The 19186-nt window shown below is 37.3% G+C and overlaps 2 protein-coding genes across 5 annotated transcripts in view; one reads left to right on the top strand and one right to left on the bottom strand.

Moving 5' to 3' along the window:
- The window catches only part of STRN3 (striatin 3), a gene marked incomplete at its 5' end in the record, with an annotated part of 117458 nt that extends 109232 nt beyond the window's left edge, over positions 1 to 8226 (top strand). For all 4 annotated transcript variants that reach the window (XM_006172142.3, XM_014589301.2, XM_014589302.2 and 1 more), the window contains 2 exon segments: positions 5508 to 5594; positions 5677 to 8226. In XM_006172142.3, the coding sequence (XP_006172204.2) occupies positions 5508 to 5594; positions 5677 to 5846 (257 nt within the window).
- Positions 8227 to 10175: 1949 nt separating this feature from the next.
- COCH (cochlin) overlaps positions 10176 to 19186 on the bottom strand; it is a 17115-nt gene continuing 8104 nt past the window's right edge. Inside the window, exons 9-12 of the mRNA XM_006152400.3 lie at positions 17358 to 17461; positions 15697 to 15923; positions 15013 to 15529; positions 10176 to 11096 (exon numbers count right to left, since the gene is read on the bottom strand). Of these exons, the coding sequence (XP_006152462.1) occupies positions 10921 to 11096; positions 15013 to 15529; positions 15697 to 15923; positions 17358 to 17461 (1024 nt within the window). The 3' untranslated portion in view covers positions 10176 to 10920. The remainder of the gene's footprint in view (positions 11097 to 15012; positions 15530 to 15696; positions 15924 to 17357; positions 17462 to 19186) is intronic.

The raw sequence follows: 19186 nt of genomic DNA on the forward strand, positions 1-19186 counted from the left end.
CTGACATAGCACTCCCTTAAGAACTTCTTGGAGATCTGGTCTGGTGCTGGTAAATTCTTTCAGGTTTTGTTTATCTGAGAATGTTCTTGTCTTTTCTTCCCACCTGAAAGATAATCTTGCCGGGTATGGTATTCTTGGCTGAAATTGCTTCTCTCTTAACACTTGGAATATATTTTCCTATTCTTTCCTCGCTCGCATTGTTTCGATGAGAGATCTGCTGTTAGCCTGAAGGAATGTCCTTTGTAGGTAACTTGATGTTTTTCTCTGGCTAGTCTTAGTATCTTGTCTTTGTCTGTGGTTTTGGTCAACCTGGCTATAATGTGTGTTGGAGAGGATCTTCTAGGGTTGATTCTATTTGGGGTCCTTTGTATTTCTTGGGACTGGATCTTTGAATGCCTCTCTAGGTTTAGAAAGTTTTCTTGCAGGATTTCATGGAATAGATTATCAGTGCCCTTATGGATCTCTTCACCTTGTGAAATGCCAATTATCTGGATGTTTGGACATTTGATGGTATCTAGTACTTCTCATATGTTATTCTCAAATTTTGGGGCCATTTTCTCAGTCTTCGTGGTGGGTTTTTCTAGGCCAGCAATTTTCTCTTCTACATCTGAGATTCTACTTTCTGTATGATCTAGTCTGCTTTTAATACTTTTAAGGGAGATTTTGACTTCCTGTATTATAGACTTCATTTCTAACAGTTCAGTTTGATTCTTTTGTAAAGTGTGTAATTCCTCCTTTAGATCTTGCAAGAATTTCCTCACCTCCTGGAACTTGTCAACTTCTTTCTCCTTTCTCTTTAGCAGTTCATTGTCTCTCTCTTCTCTTCCATCTCTGTTAGCTTCACCATTATGAATGCTCTAAATTCTTTATCAGACATTTCCATTATTTTCATTGAACTGCTCGTGGATGAAGAGGAGTTATTCTTTTCCCTTGGAGGAGAGGTATTATCTTGCTTTCCCATATTTCTTGTGGTCCTGCAGTGATTTCTTGTCATCTGATGGATGATGTGTTTCTTTCTAATTCTTGCAGTTCAATCACACTATCTTGTTTGCTGGAGGCTGAATTATCAGTAGAAAATCTTAATTTCTCTTGGACCCTGAACTCAGCACATTGGTAATTTAGTGTTTTTATCCTCAAGTATATGCCATTTCTTGCCTTACCTGTTATGATTTCTTCAAATCATGGTTATTTAAATATGAATCTTTCCATTTGAAATTTTTTTCTTGCATACTCAGTTATAAATTAATATAGCAAAAGTCTCCTTTTGTTCTTTAGCATTTCTTATATATATTCATATATGTATATATAATTTTATGGGCTACTTTTCTTTTTTGGAGAGATTTTTGCTATAGGGTGCGTGCGCTCGCCAGCCAGACAGAGAGAGACATAGAGACAGAAAGCGAGAAATCACCCCCCAGGGGGGATGGTCACGCCACAATCCCTTCTCCATTCTCCTCTCGGGATCTTGGGCACGCACGCACACGCGCCCGGCGTGAGTTTTAAGCCACCGGGTCCAGGACGCGAACCACGATCGACTACGTGGGAGTCCAGTGACATAGCCATTACGCTAACTGCTGGTTCCCTGGGCTACTTTTTAGAAGTATTAATGAGAGTTATTATTGTTGCTTTTAGAAATATATATATATATACACACACACACACACACACACACACACACACACGCATATTCCTTTTTTTTTTTTTTTAAGAGGTTTTTGTCTTAGGGTATATGTGCTTGCCAGAAAGAGAGAGACAGAGATGGTAAGAGGGAAAGTGAGAAATCACCTTCCAATGGAGATGGCAATTCCACAATCTCTTCTCTTCCATTCTCCCGGAATCCTGGGCACATAGGTGCACATACCCGGTGTGATTTTCAAACCACTGGGTCTATGACTCAAGTCCACCAACGTAACTGCTATGCCATCTGCTGGCACCCATATATATATTCCCTTTTTTTTGAGAGGCTTCTGCTTTAGGGCGTATGCGCTTGCCAGAAAGCAAAAAATCAACCCCCATGGGTGACAGTCATGCCACAATCCCTTCTCATCCATTCTCCTCTTAGGATCTTGGATATGCATGCATATGTGTCCAGCATGAGTTTAAGCCACTGGGTCTGGGACTCAAACCACGGTCAACTACATGGGAGTCCAGCAACATAGACATTATGCCAACTACTGGTTCTCCCCCCTGCCTTTTTATGTTCCTCCCTCCCTTCCTTCCTTCTTTCTTTTTTCCAAGAAAAGCAGTTTTAATTTTAATAGATCAAAGAAATACTAAGAAACTTTGCTTAAAACTTAAAGTGGGTTAGGATTCTATTCAAATGGTAGGTACAAGAACCTATCAACAGCTCAAGACAGGACAAAAATCCTTAAAACTAGAAAGCAAAGCCTAGAAGAAAATCAGCAACGTTTTAGTCAAAAGTCATTAAGATGCTATTTCACCAATTCAGTCTCATGTACTTTATCTTCTGTTGTGGTTTGATCTTCCCGATTCTGGGATATAATACTCAACTCCAGACTTGTCCCCATGATTAAGTTGTCCATTTTTGAACTCTTATTTCTGTGTCTATATTTAATTTTCCTGATATAGCACTCCCTTGAGAACTTCTTGGAGATCTGGTCTGGTGCTGGTAAATTCTTTCAGGTTTTGTTTATCTGAGAATGTTCTTGTCTTTTCTTTCCATATGAAGGATAATCTTGCTGGGTACCGTATTCTTGGTTGAATTGCTTTTCCCTTAACACTTTAAATGTATGTTCCCATTCTTTCCTCACTAACATTGTTTCCGATGAGAGGTCTGCTCTTAGCCTGATGGGATATCCTTTGTAGGTAACTTGCTGTTTCTCTCTTGCCAGACTTAGTATCTTGTCTTTGTGGTTTTTGGTCAATCTGACTATAATGTGTCTTGGAGAATATCTTCTAGGGTTGATTCTATTTGGGGTACTTTGTATTTCTTGGGACTGGATCTTTTTTTTTTTTGAGAGGTTTTCGCTATAGGGCGTGTGCGCTCGCCAGACAGACAGAGAGAGACATAGAGACAGAAAGCGAGAAATCACCCCCCAGCGGGGATGGTCAAGCCGCAATCCCTTCTCCTCCATTCTCCTCTCGGGATCTTGGGCACGCATGCACACATGCCTGGCGTGAGTTTTAAGCCACCGGGTCCGGGACGCGAACCGCGGTCGACTACATGGGAGTCCAGCGACATAGCCATTACGCTAACTGTTGGTTCCTAAATTTTGTTTTAAGAATTATTTATTTGGGACTAGCAGGTGGCATGGCGGTTAAGGTGCTGGACTCCTGACCATTGTGTAAGTCCTAGACCCAATGGCTTGAAACTCATGCTGGGCACATGAGTTTATGTGCCCAAAATCCCAAGAGGAGAATGAAGGAGAAGGGATTGCAGCATGTGATCTCCCCTGGGGGTGATTTCTCACTTTCTGTCTCTGTCTCTCCAGTGAGCATATACGCCCTGTAGCAAAAATCCCCAACCAAAAAAAATGTAATGGTTTCATTGCTGGACTCCCACGTAGTCAACCACGGTTTAAGTCCTGAACTCAGCGGCTTAAAACTCATACTAGGCACATGGGCATGTGTGCCCAAAATCCTGAGAAAAGAATGGAAAAGAAGGGATTGCAGCATGGCCATCCTCCCTGGTGGGGTGATTTCTTGCTTTCTATCTCTCTCTGTCTCTCCAGTGAGCATACGCACCCTGTAATAAACATCTTTCTCTAAAAAAGAAAAAGGCCAATCATTTCTTATTTTGTATTCTTTTTTAATGATATTAAGAGGAGAGGTTTTTAGAACTGAAAGGTGAGCTGTGTGGATCTAAACAATTGAAGATGCTTTGCCGTATGATTTTTTTTTCAGACTAGCAGAGAAGAATTTCTAAAATTATTGTTATTTTATCCTAGTATTTATGAGAAACAAATACTGTAGCATGAAATGATGAGAGTTCTTTAATTTTTTATGGCTTTTTTAGAGTACAGTTTTATAAATTTGATTATATTGTGGTTTTGTATTCCGATCAACAGTAGTAGTCCCATGGCAACTAATAAAAGTAGACCCCTTTTGTGTCCCAGTTAAAGTCATCAAAGGATCAGAAACAGGGCAAATGATTATAAGTAGATTAAATCTCTTAGTAAGAAAGATCCTATTTTTTTTCTATCTGTCTATTTATGAACTTTATTTCTTCTGTGAGAGAGAAGGGAATTGAGGGAGGGATAGATGGATAGAGGACCCTCACCAGGGTTTTCATGCTGTTATCTATCCCAGGATCAACTAGGGCAGATCATGGGTATTGGTGCATGCCTAGGGTGCACAGGGAGACCTCAGGACCTTCTCATGTGGGTTCAACGTCACAGAGCATTGTATTACTGCTGTGCCATTGCAGCTGGCCCTCTATTTTTATTTTGATTTTAGTTCATATAATAATAAACCTTTGATGTAATACTGTCATCATCATGTTTTCCAGTGTCTATCAGAGACTTACAAATTCATGTCACACAGATGTTTCTTTAATAAGTAACTGTCTGGGGCCAGCAGATGGCATAACAGTTACGTCACTGGACTCCCATGTAGTCAACCATGGTTCAAGTCCTGGACCTGGCAGCTTAAAACTCACGCTGGTCTCATGTGCATGTGTGCCCAAAATCTCAAGAGGAGAATGGAGAAGAAGGGATTGCTGCATGGCCATCCCTTAGGGGCGGGGACGGGGGCAGATTTCTTGCTTTCTGTCTCTCTGGACAGCACAAGTGCCCTAAAGCAAAAAAAAAAAGAAAGAAAGAAAAAAAGTAACTGTCTAGGAAAGTTCTGCTTTATTAAAATTTAAATTATCTTCAAATTATTACTCCTAATGAATTACTCTAATGGATGCACCTTGAAAACATTATACTAAATTAAAGAAATCAGATTCAAAAAGCTCCATGTGTAAGTCTTTTTGTAAGAAGTATCTAAAGTAGGTCAGTGTATAGGAAGAGCCAGTTAATGTCAGGGTATGGGGAGAGGGGACACGTAGTCAGTGACCCATAAGTGGGTACAGGGTTTTCTTTTGCAGGGATGAAAATACTCTGAACTTGATAGTGTTGATTACACAACATTGTGAATGTTCTAAAAGTCACTTGATTGTATACTTTCAAATGGTAAAACAGTAGATTTTGTATCGTGTGCACTTGCCAAAGCAAGGTGAGTGAGAAGGCACCCCACTCCCCACCCAGAGGTTGGCTACACTGCAATGTCTTCTCTATTCTCCTCATGGGATTTTGGGCTGGTGCATGGGGCCAGCATGTTTTCCAAGACTTGAACGACACAGTCATCTATGTGGGATCCAGCCACCTTAACCACCATACCACCAGCTGGCTCTCTGTCAAAGATATTTTATCACGATAAAAAATTTAAAAACTGTTGATACTATAGTAGTAGTTCCATGTTGATGTTGTATTATATTGTAGTTTTTGATATCACAAGTTAGTATTTGTGAAAATTTAATGGTTATTATTTTTTTCCCCCCTTAGGTAAAATGATCCATTCTATGGTAGCTCATTTGGATGCTGTTACAAGTCTAGCAGTAGATCCTAATGGAATCTATTTAATGTCTGGAAGTAAGTCTGAATATCATGTACTACCCACAAACCTATATAAAAAATTGTTACTCAGTAATAAGCTTTGTTTGTTCTTTTACAGGCCATGACTGTTCTATTAGATTGTGGAATTTAGACAGCAAGACATGTGTGCAAGAGATAACAGCTCATAGGAAGAAATTGGATGAATCAATTTATGATGTTGCTTTTCATCCATCAAAAGCATATATTGCCAGTGCAGGAGCTGATGCCCTTGCCAAAGTATTTGTGTGAATCAACAAAAACTCACATTCTAACAAAAGATTCGCTTGGACAGAAAGAGGGTCTGCATCACTGCCATCAAAAAGGTTACAGATATGACACTACATGTAATTTGCCTGGTGAAGGCTATTAGGGGCAGGCATAAATTGGTGGAAATCACATCTTAATGTCAGGCTCATTAATTTACTGTAATTTTCTGTATTTCATGGGACAAAAAATGGACTCCAGTATTTGTGGCCTCTACTGGATGCGAACTGAGCGTATGTCTGTTTTTTTTTAGGTGTCTTGAAGCCAGTGTAGAGTCTGATCTTACAAAAAGACTTTTTTTTGGACTCTGTGTGCTGCCTTAGGGTTAGGAATGTGGTGCTCTTGTGGGGGGAAGTGAGCTCCAAGAGTAGCTTTTTTTTCATCTCTTAGTAATCTTCTGTTTATCAGTTGAATGCCACAGATTCCCTTTTAAACTTATTTTGCTTTTAAAAAAAAGAATTTAACTTAAAATATTTTAGCATTAGTTGCACAAAATGTTTGGATAAAATTCTAGTTTTTATAAGTCTTTTTATATATTTAGCCTGTCACAACAGTGCTCAAGATTGTATTGAAGTTTTTCTGCATTATACAACCTTAAAAAACAGATCTCACTGACCCACTGCCCTGTAACCACTTTATTTCCTTCTTTTGCCTAATACAGCTCAGCTAAGTCCTTTCATAAAGATGCTAGATCACTTTCATCATCACATAAATGTCTTCATAAACCAAGGACTATTAAGTGTATTAAAATGAAACGGGTTTAGTACTCCAACTGAACTCTTAAAAAAGAAAAAAAAAACTAATCTTGGCATCCTATCACTATGTGATATTTTGTACATCTTACTGTATTTACAAGTTTATTTATCAAGGATTATCCATCTTGCTAATGGCCTATTATTTATTTCACTTTTTGTTGGTCTTTATATCCTTTTATTAATGTGCTAAAGGAACCTGTATATCTATTTTGGAACTCTTTGAATAGTCTAAAATAGACTAAAAATGGAATATTTTATAGTTTAAGTTACAAACCAAGGTGGTTCCCCCCAAGATACATATCTTGGTTTGCCATGATTCCAAACAAAACTATCTTGTTTAAAAATATTTGGAGTAAAATTTTATTTGCATTACAAATAGGGTACAAAAATAGTTGAATCAGGATACAGAAATCTGCTGTGTTTGGACTAGTTATCCCTGTTTTATTTTTTTAGATGTGCTTAATTTTATGGTGTAACTAAAGATTTTGTTTGTGTAATGCATGATTAAGACAATAAAGTATTTTTTCTAGTCTTCCAAAAACTTTTTGATCAGTTTGCGAGTTTTGATGAGTTTTGTAAGGTTTTTGTTTTACAAACTATGAATCAGCAAATTTTTAAGATTGTACCACATAGCAAACGTACAGCTATTGAAAAATAATGTATATAAAATGCATATAATAAATATTAAATTGTGTACCTGTATGTTACTGTGGGCTACATCTTTTTGTGTTCAATAAGAAAGTGCAATACTTTACTCTCCATAATTAAACTAGGAAATGGAGAGGGAATTAAACTCATAATTAAACTTAGTGAGTCCTTCATTTTTATGCTTTTCTTTTAAACATACTGCTTATTGATATTCTAGTACGATTAAAAGAGTAACACTACAAAGAATGCCTTTCTAAGTACTTAACTCCATTTAGGGATTTTTTTTTTTAATCTTCTAGTAGGCAATCCAAAGTAACCCCCCCCAAAAAAAAGCACAGATGTGGTTTTAAACAATGCTTAGATATGCTGTTACTTTATTAAATCTGAATTTCAGTTCCTATGTTTCCCTAAAAAGTTCAGCAAAGAATAACTGCATTATTTATTAGTTAAAAATTGTTCTTATAAATAATGTTAAGTATTAATATCTTGAAACATTTCCTCTTAATAAGGTAATATCTTTTTTTCTTTGAAGAGAATTACAAAATGGAATTAGAAGAGGATACCAGAAAACTTAAGTGAAAAGTTGTATTTGAATGCCTGCTGCCTAAAAAAAAAGAAAGTTACATTGTGTAAACATTAAAATGTTGTCATCTGCCATAAAAATCCACGTGGCATTTTCAATTATTGCTCGTGAAACATTAAAACTTTTTAGAGCTTATTTAACATTTTTGAGTTCTCTGAACTACACATCCAACTAACAAATGCAACTGAAAATAAAGGGACACTTTTCCACCTTTTTTTTTTTTTAAGTAATTCAAAAATGAACTTTTCCAAAGCTAGTATTGCTTCTGGCAGCTATCCCAATCCAATACATTACTGTTTAACCGAAATGTGATTTTTATCATTGCAAAGCATAAATATTCATCTCTTTTGGAATGTATTAAAACTGAAATGGATAAAAATTAGTATATATGTTTATTTTTCTCTTATCTTTTGTTGTATTTTTCTCTTTAATATTAAACATTTGGAAGTGACTAAAGGGATGCAAAAAGAATGTCTTATTTTCATTTCGTGTGCTACCATTTGTCACTTATGGGAATTATGTGATTAATTTGACTATTAAATAATACTTTATACGATTTTAAAATATTTTTATATACAAACCTTAATATGTTGACTTTTTTCCTTAATATTTAATCATATCCTGCCTCTCATTTTGTGTTTCTTTTTTCATTATTTCATACCGAACTACTTGTTATCCGCTGAAGACTAACATTTAATGCATTAAAAGTTATAAACAGGCTACCATATTTGAAATTTAGGCATGCTTACTTAAGTTGGATTGTAATAAATCTTTTTAAAAATTGTTTTACTATCCTTTCAGTTGTTAACCATTTTTCCTGATTGTGTTTACTTATAAAAATCATCAGTAGTAACTTAAAGCTCTGATTTCTGCTCTTTTACTGCATTTTAAGTCAGTAGAAGTATTAGCTTCTTTGGTTATCTCAGATGCCTCAAAACTTTGTCCTTTATGAAATTAAACGGGGAAAAACCCTTTTTTAAAATTTAATCTATTTTTTTTAAATTTGACCAGAGACAGAGAGAGAGAGAGAGAGAGAGAGACAAGAGAAAGAGTGAGAAAGCAAGCCTCCGGGTTCAGGACTTGAACCGTGGTCAGCCATGTGGGAGTGTTCAGCACCCCAAAAAGGCCTAATGACTGAAAGCTGGGTTTTTATTAAAGCTTGACTTTTAAGAAGTGGTATTTTTTTTAAGGAATTTTTAAACTTGTTTAATTCGGGGTGGGGGTGCCAAGTGAGAAAGCAAGCTGCCAGGTCCGGGACTCAAACCACGGTTGGCCATGTGGGGAATCCAGCACTCTTAACCATCATACCACTTGCCTGCCCTACTGCTTACTTCTGAGAATATGTAGTCTATTTACTGGAGGGGAACGGAGGAGTTGTTACAGTGAACCCATTTTTAATGTTAAAACGCTCCTTGTTATGAGAACAAATCATATTTGTAGCCTTTTACAAAGAGGGAGGAGGGAGATTGTCTTCTCAGTCTCTGTTTACCAAATTTTTAATGTGGTGAAGGCAATTCCGATTCTGCCTTCTCCCCACACATAGTCTCTATTTCCTTTACACAGGCTGTAAAATTGTTAAACAGATATACTGGAATATGACATTTTAACCAGTTGACCTATTTTTCAGGTCAGGTGTAAACAGTTTCGAGTAGGATAGGTGTCAAGGCAAGTAGAGTGCCTGGGTAGATGAAGTGGGAGGCCACAGTACTTATTTTTAGAGAAGATAGGCAAGATGGGATATGGAGACCTTCTGTGGGACGAGGTCTTGGTGAGATCTCCTAAATCACAGTAAGGGAGTTCTGATATTCTTTCTTAGGAACCAACTTTACAACTTTACTTATGTTTAAAAATAATGTTAATTACAAAACATTTTTGTTGAATCAAGGACTCAAAGCATCTTACAAGGTGTAATTTGGTGTAGTAGCTGTATATAATGCCTAGAACAGTAGGCATTCATTAAATAATTGAAAGAAAAAATATTTGGCATTATTATATAATTTTTAAAATTAATTTTATTTTTTATTTTGCTATAGGGAACGCATGATTACCAGAGAGAGGGAAATTGAGAAAGCAAGCCACCAGATCTAGGACTCGAACCATGGTTGGTCCAGAACCTTAACTACCATGCCACTTGCTGGCCCCTATGTATATTTTTTTAATTTGTTTTTCCATAGAATTAGTGAATAGAGAAATTTTACCAAATACTAGAGCAAGATATTTTTAATAATAAAAGACTGCTTAGGGTAGCAGTCACTAGCAGTTTTATTGCTTAAATATATACACTGTACAATATTTTTTTCCTACACTTGTTATTCAAAATTAGTTTGTCTTTAAATGTGTATAAGTAGTAAGTTAAAATTTTACCAACTTAACATTTTTGTAGTATTTGGATGACTTAGAGTATAAGTTCAATATATCTATACACATATAAAATTAGGGATGTAAATATAAAAAATCAGGCACTCCTGCTATCGTGTTCAGTGTGATATTTTCAGTCTTCTTAGGAACACACTACAAAAGAAGCTTGATACATGATTCCATATTACCCATAATTATAACTTTTTAGTATATGAAATAACAGCTTCTGTTGTTGGTTTTAAGAAAACATCTACTTGGGCCAAAATATTTATACTTGAACTATATTTAAAAAAAAAAAACTTCTATTTAAATTTCTCTTTTCATTTTCCTTATATAGGCAATTCAGATTGATTAAATAAGGAATGTTGCTTTTGGTCTAAGTATCAGATTCTTTTATTGTACTATGGAATTTGCATTTCTCTACATGTAATAGGCATGTTAGAACTCTTTTAAGATTTTAATCCACAACATCTCTTTCCTGAGTTTCTAAGGGCTGTGATTACAAAGCCTCAACAGAGTGTTTTGTATAATTAAAGTCTAAACTGTAATCAGAAGGTAGTAGCTTTAAATGAATACTTATTTGCTTAAAATGGGTGTTGATGTATTTAATATAATAGGTTTATATCTGATCCTAGTATGCTATAGTATTTCAGTATTATGAGAATACAATTTAAACATTAGATCCCCTTGCACTTTTTCTTTTAGTGCCAGAATATCATTGCTGGGATTCTAAGAAATCTCTACAAATGCCTCTAATGACATCAGAAACAATTGGTTCTAATCCTGTGAACTCTCTTGTGAAGAATGCATGAGATTCCTTTGGTTTAGAGGCCATATCTTTCAGGTCATCCAGAGGTGCCCACGCCACACCAACAGAGAAGATGGTGATACCTACAATGGAAACAGTTTAAAGTGAATTAAAATCAGGTCCTGATTGCTTCCATATACAATTACGTGTGCCTATTTTCCATACAGTAGTGCATAGTTGCTGAGAAATATCCCTGGTCATTTCCGAAAATCTAAATCACCTATACCAAATTGCAAGGTAGGTTTTCACAAGTCATTGTGATGAGAGTGGCAAAACAATTTAGTCAAAACAGGAAGCATTGCCATTGGTGTATTGTGATTTGTCACATGAAGAGATCAGTCATGATCACTGATACAGAAAAAATATTTGATAAAACTTTAATACCCATTTGTCACAGAACACACTTAGAATAGAAGGAAACCTCTTTAACCTGAAACACAGTATCTTTAATTTTTTTTAATAAAGCAAAAATTACAGAAAGTTTTCCACAGAGAACTTTATAATCTTTTGATACATGGCATCTTTTTAGAAATATCTACAGCAATCAGACCAGCAGATGGCCTAATGGTTATATTGCTGGACTCCCACATAATTGACCATGTTTCAAGTCCCAGACCTGGTCTCTTAAAACTCATACTGGGCATATGTGCATGCGTGCCCAAAATCCTAAGAGGAGAATGGAGGAGAAGGGATTATAGTGTGGCCATTCTCTCTGGTGATTGATTTCTCACTTTCTGTCTGGCAAGCATGTGTGCCCTATGGCAAAAATCTCTTTAAAAATCTACAGCAATCAAACATGGTGAAAATTTCTCCTCAGAATGGCATGAGAATGGGCTGCCTACCAAATGCATGTCAGTGAACCTATGCTGGAGCAATGACTGGTACATTAAAGTGATAAAGAATGACACAGAAGATGGGATAAGTAAATGGTGACAGTTTGCTAAGGTTGCATTGTCTGCAGGAACGGTGACTAGACTTTTTAAAAGAATTTAAGGACTTTTTAATTTTATTTATCATTATCATTTTAATTTGGCCAGCAGAACGCCTCCAGATCTGGGACTCAAACCATGGTTGGCCATGCGGGAGTCCAGCGCCTTTAACCACCACACCACCTGCCAGCTGCAGATTGACTGATTCTTTTTTCAGGTAATTTTTTTTTGGGGGGTGGGGTGGTATAATGCATATGCACTCACTGGAGAGACAGAGAAAACAAGAAATCACTCCCCAGGGGGAATGGCCACAATTCAATCCCTTCTCTATTCTTTTCTCAGGATCTTGGGCATATACAGACACACACAACCCTGCATGACTAGTGTGTTTTAAGCTGCCAGGTTTGGGACTTGAACCATAGTCAACTATATGCAAGTCCAGTGATGTAATGACTATGACATCTGCTGGTACCACCAGACTTACTGATAAATGATAACATTTCTTGTATTTTAATCTTTATAGTTATTTTGGCAAGCTGTCCAATAATCAGAAATTGTCTTGAATCCCAAAGAAAAATTAAGTGATTAAATACCTGCCACAGGTCTCTCTCTGAAGCTAGAGTAATCTCTTCCTGTTTGTTTTCATTGAGGCATTTCATTTGCCTTCTTTTGAGTAACTAGAAGGCTTTTGGTCCAACTGAACAGTTTGGCCAAGGTGTATTATTTAAGTTAGATGCATTCCAATCCCAGTTGTAGAAATATTTGATCAGGCTTTCATGTGAATTATCATCTGTCTTCTAAGTGAAATTCCTATCACAGTTTGAGTTTCTGAAATAATCACTGCCCTACTATCCAAAGCTTCATCCACCTTCTAATGTTATTCAGCTCAGTGTTATCAAGACTTAAAGATAGAATTCAGGTTAAGAGTATGTTAAAGCTACTTGAAACAATCTCTGATTTACCACCATTAGTAATCCCCTCTCCCTTCTGTTACCTCTTAGCCAAAGTTCACATTAGTTTTTCCTCTCTTCAGTTTTACTTACTTTTTAAAAAAATAATTATTTAATTCCATTTGTTTATTGTTTTGTTTTGTTTTGTTTTTTAATTTGATCACATAAAGTGAAAGGGAAAGTGAGAAACTAAGCCACCAGGTCTGGGACTTGAACCACAGCCAGCCATGTGGGAATCCAGCGACTTTAATCACCATACCACTTGCCAGCCCCCAGATTTACTCACTTTTAAATTCTGCATACCTGTTCAGATTATGTAGCTAAGGCAAAATACTTAACTACAATTATTATTTATTTTTTAAATACAGTTGGGACCTAGCCCTAAAAGTCTGTTCTATTTCCTGGTATTTGTGACTTCACTTCACTAAATGATACTTTTTTCTTTAAAGAATTTTTATTTTATTTTTATTATTTTAATTTGGTATAGTCATCAGAGAAAGAAAGAGAAAGTGCCAGGTCTAGGACTTGAACCATGGTCAGCCATGTGGGAGTCCAGTGCCCTTAGCCACCATGCAACCTGCTGGCCCCAGGGATACTTTTCATAAAACAGTTACAAAGTGGCCCTACCTCAAGTTAATTGATAGGGTATTTAGCCTAAATATAACTCTGTTAACTATAAATTAGTTCAGTAAGCAAATTTTTTTTTTAAGATTTCATTTTATTTATTTGTTTGTTGCATATAAGGCACATGTGCTAGCCAGAGAGAGAGAGAGAGAGAGAGAGAGAGACAAAGAGATTGGGGAAGTGAGAAACCAAGCTGCCAGTCTGGGACTTGAACCACAGTCAGCCATGTGGGAGTCCAGTGCCCCAACCACGATGCCACCTGCTGGCCCCCCAGTAAGCTAAGTTTTAAGGAGTATGACAAACATCTTCACCAGGTTATTTGTGGATGTATAAAAAGTACTTTTTATAAGCCAAAGGTATAGCCTAAGTTAGATGAATCAGTTCTCAGTCCTACTTAATAAAACCAGTTTTTCTTCAAAATTTATAGAAATGCATAACCACATTAGAGATGGTAATGTGTAAAAAGAAAAAGTTTAAGTCATTAGGAATTAAGTAGGGAAAAATGACGTAGAGTAGAATATAGGAAAATGTAAGGCTACTGATTCCTAAATCACTCAGTTACATGCCTGGAAAGGGAGCCTTAGCTTTTTGGTTGGCCTGTTTGATTTCAGCAAACACATGCTAACATATTCGTAACTAGGCCTTTGTCAAGAGTAAAACTAGGGCTGGGGTTAAAAAGATGGAGACCTTTCTTAAATCCTTTTATAATGCCAGAGTGTTTGATTATTCTAAGGGAGGGGGGGGGAAGAGTTTAAATTAGGATTAAAGTCTTTGAGACTTTATCATAAAAGCTCACCAAGGGGACCAGCAGTTGGCGTAATGGCTATGTTGCTGGACTCCCATGTAGTCAAATGCGGTTCGATGGCTTAAATTCATGCCAGGTGCGTGTGCGTGCATGCGCAAGATCCCAAGAGGAGAATGGAGGAGAATGGATTGCAGCATGGCCATCCCCTCTGGGGAACGGTTTCTCGCTTTCTGTCTCTCTCTTTCTCTTTTTCTAGCCAGTACATGTGCCCTATAGCAAAAACCTCTCTCTCAAAAAAAAAATGCTCACCAAAACTTCACTAAAACAAAAGTAAGGATAAATTATCAAGTGATAGCTATATGGTAGATTATGGCCAATGATTATCTGGGGATATATTCCAAGTTTAAGCCAAACGTGAGCACCTGTACATACTTCCTTGATGCATAGCCTGCTGCTCCTGGTAATTCTCCCAATAGTGCAGTAGGTAGGAGTTGAACCCTGGGGCCAGGATTCCTGGGTTTGAATTGTGGCCTTGCCTCTTACTAGCTGTACCATCTGGGGGAAGTTTCTTTCCTTATCTGTAGCATGAGAGTGGTAGGGTTGCATCGACAAGTCAGTATTAGGTAACACTCTTAGAAGAATTCCATACTATAGGTGTGTGTTTGGTAAAATCAATGCTTTGTTTTATTTACTCTTAAATTCACCAAACCCTTCCTCAGTTCCTGTCTCATACAAAGGATAAGGACCTTACCTGCATCGTGTGCAGCTGCAGCAGGGCCTCGAACATCATCATAGGACTGTCCATCCGTGACAATCACCAGGAAGTTCTTGTTGGGACTGTCCCTTATGGGACCAAATACATTTCTAACAGTAAAGGAAATGGCATCACCAGTAGCTGTTCCACCACTCATATAGCGGATGTTTCTGATAACAGCTAGGACATTCTCTTTGGTGTTGTAGTCAGTGAAACTGAATTCTGTGTGTTGATCGTAGGTGAACTGTACAGCAGCTATCTTGGCGCCGATGTCTGAGATTTCAAAAGTCTTCGCTATGTTGGAAACAAATTCAAGCATGAGTTGGAAATTATTATCTCCAACACTGCTGGAGCCATCAATTAAAAAGGCAATGTTCACTGAGTTATAACAGGTCTTGCTGCACATCATCTGCTCATGAGAACAGAGCTTCTGTACCAGAGGCTTTACATATTTTGTGGTGCCAAACCAGTTGGGCATGTGGTAAGAGAAGAAGCCATTATTTCGACAGACAGCCTAATAGAAAGACACAAAAAGACCCAAAGGATCAAAAGTTGTTTCTTAAAAGTTACACAGACATTAAATCTTGCATGTTCAAGTTAATCTAGATATGGGTCAGTGTACCCACGCTTAGTGGTCCAAAACTGAGTAACCACAAGAGAAGATACCCCTCACTACCTTACCTTGTCAACAAATGCAACATCCTGAACCATCCCCAGTTCTTCAGGGATAGGCTTGGCCACAGAAACGATAAATACATTAACACCAAACTCTCTGGCCACAATGCCTGCTTCCTCGATGTCATCAGAAGGCCAGCCATCAATGAACACCACCACCACTTTGGGGATCCCTTTTCTCACTCCAGTGTCTGCTGTGAAGAATTTCTGAGCAGTATGCTTCAAGGCTTTTCCTAGGTTTGAAAAGAGACAAACAGCATTTACCACTGCTCAAATGACATTTCTATTGTCCTGTAGCAACTAGATGCCACCAACATTAAGGATTCAACTTACACAGAACTTGGTTCTATAGCAGATGCATCAGACAGGAAAGTGCAATTATCATCAGGCCTGTATCTTGTCTTGACAACCCACGTTACTTCTCCACCTCTCAGAAGCCTCACATTCCCTTTGCTGACATCAATCACCAAACAAAACACTTTATGCAACAAGGCACGTGTGCACATGCACATCAGAGAGAGGCAGGACCTCCACAATGAGGCCTGGACATGCTGCAGTCATTTTTCCTTAATTCTCCATCTTGTCAGGATCCTCAGCACACATACTGGTGTGAAGCCATTTTGGTTGGGACTCGAATCTTAGTTGGGCAGGATCTATCTTCCTCTACGCAGTGTCTTAACTGCTGTGGATGGGGGAGACTCCCAAACTGACTCATTCATGTACCTGTGCTCTCTAGCCTTTGGTGACTAATTACTGCTTTTAAGAACTCAGAATAAGAAGTCTCTCTTTAGAGGTCAGTAGTGCTATTCTAATTCTATCTACCTGTTTTCATTAGATAACTGTTGATCTTTGTTTCTTTTTAGCATTATAAACAAGTAGGTGGGTTTTTTTTTGGGGGGGGGGTGGTGGTAGAAAGTATGTGTGTTTTCCAAGAAAGAGGCAGGCACAAACCATAATCCCTTCTCTTCCATTTCTCCATCCTGCTGAGATTTGGAGCATGCATGCACACATGCCTACTGTTTTTCAAGCCTCTGGGCCAAGATTTCAACTGCTATCAGCAATGTGAGATCCAACTCCCATTTCACACTAGGTCACCAGGCCAACCCTAACCAGGTACTTACTAAAGTGATAGTGGGGTCGGCAGGTGGCATGGTGGTTAAAGCATTGGATTCCCACACGGCAGACCGCGGTTTGAGTCCCAAACCTGACAACTTGCTTTCTTTCTGTCTCTCTGGTCAACTTTAAAAAAGATAATTAATGAAATTATTCTTTAAAAAAAGTGATATTGGCCTAGCCAATCTAAGATAAATCACAGTGTTTAAGATTTTTTAAAAAAATGTCGATGAACCCTTTTGTATATTTTCCATCATATAGAATATTTATTGCACATGGTTATAAGCACACCTAGCTACGCTTTTGGCAGAGGAAGAGCTCCACATCTGCTTATGTAATTCAGCATAATACTGTGTGTGCGTGTGTATTTATAATTATTTATGTATTTATTTGTTGTGTTTTTCAAGCCTAGTCTGGGACTTGGACCATGGTCAGTTATGTGGGAGTCCAGTGCCTTAACCACCACACCACCCGCAGGCCCCACATAATACTGTTTTACATAGTGCTCATTGACCATTCTGCTACATTACATCTCAAGTGTCAAGTCTACTTACCTGTATTGGAATTACCTCCTCTGAAACCTACTTCCTTTATGGCAAACAAAACATCTTTGGCCGATGTAAAGTTTTTCAAGTAAAATTCTATTTTGGGATGTTCACTAAGTGGAAAAACAAATAAGATATTATCCAGAGAGAATTGAAAAGGCAAAATAAGCAACACTATATGCCTTTAAAAATAGTTTTTAAACCTATTGTAGATGACATCCAAGTTTCTTCCCATAATATGCAGTCAACTAAGGTACTGCATCCTTGTTTGAATTACTGGGGATATTTCAGAAATGTAACAAAGACAATTACTACATTGATGGTTTATTATACTGAGTAGTATACACTAAATGCATACTGCAATGTATACTCTTATTTCATCATAACTCTATATGGTAGAAGTTATTGTCCAGAACTTAAAAAAAAAAGTTGTTATCTTCATTATATAAATGAAGAAACTGAGACCCACAGCATTGTGGTGGTTTGACCAAAAAAAAACCACAGCTCCATTTTAAATTCAGATTTGTTTGACTCTAAAGTCTATGCCTAAATTTTGTGGAGTGCCTGAAACAAGAATTGGCTCAGTGCCTCGGATTTAATGGAAGTCTGCAGATTTGGGTGCCAGCAGCTAGAAGGAAGCTGAGCATCAGACAAGGTTACTCTAGTGGGGGACACTAGAAGCACTGAACAGTCTGGGGCCCTCAATCAGAAGAGATACCTTTAATGAGAAAATGCCAACATTTTAAAAATGGGAAAATGTACAGCAAAATGTTAAATATTACAATATTGAATTTTATAATATATGCTAATTTTATAAATCAAAATTGTGTATTATAAGATAATTTTATTTTCCATACTTAATATGAAATTAATTTCATATTCTAAGAATTTTAGCTGACTTTTATAAATATTCTATGAGAACCTGTTGTGTAAAAACAGCATGATATTTTATGTTTATTTTTTAGAAAGTCACTATTTAATAAGAGCAAAATTTCAAGATCTTGGCATTAGTAGCCATCTTATTAGGTCAAGATTTTTTGAGGGACAAGAAAAGTATTGATGGCTTGTTCTGCATACATGATGGATGACTGGGTCATAAAGTCAGATTTCATGGGCTGACCTCCTTTTCACTTCTGTGGTCACTTTTCAACTATTCAAACAATGACTAAGAGATTAGTCTTTATTTTTGCATCCTTAATGATATATTCTGTTCTACATAAGTATAAACTTTTGACATAGTTTCAACTATACTAATATTCTTTCTAAAGCAGGAAAGCTATAAACCAAGTTGGGAGAAGCTGGTCTTTGTATGGGCCCACAAGGTAACGTAGCTTTCAACTTGGAAAAGAACTGGGTCGAATTAGCCAACAAAAGGTACTACAGGGGAATGTGCTGCATATGGGGGGAAGAGGGGTGTCTTCAAAAAGTTTGTAGAAATGTATTATGAAAAAGCTGTGCATATGTTTAAACAATGTTTTGCACCAAAATAAACTCACTTTAATTGTATTTTTTCACAAACTTTTTGAAGTACCCTGGTACAGTTACAATAGTCAAATGGTATAAAAAATATATAAGAATTAGCATATAGATCAAAGAAATAGATTTATTCAAACTTGTGTATAAAAGTGAGCTCGCCAGAGAGACGGAGAGACAGAAAGCGAGAAATCATCCCCCAGGGGAGGATGACCACACCGCAATCCCTTCTCCTCCTCTCTCCTCTCGCGATCTTGGGCATGCACACACGCAGGCCCAGCATGAGTTTAAGCCACTGGGGTCTGGGACTTGAACCGTGTTTGACTGCATGGGAGTCCAGCAACATAGCCATTACGCTAACTGCT

Source organism: Tupaia chinensis, unplaced genomic scaffold (assembly GCF_000334495.1).
Source record: "Tupaia chinensis unplaced genomic scaffold, TupChi_1.0 Scaffold000350_1, whole genome shotgun sequence".
NCBI lineage: Eukaryota > Metazoa > Chordata > Mammalia > Scandentia > Tupaiidae > Tupaia > Tupaia belangeri.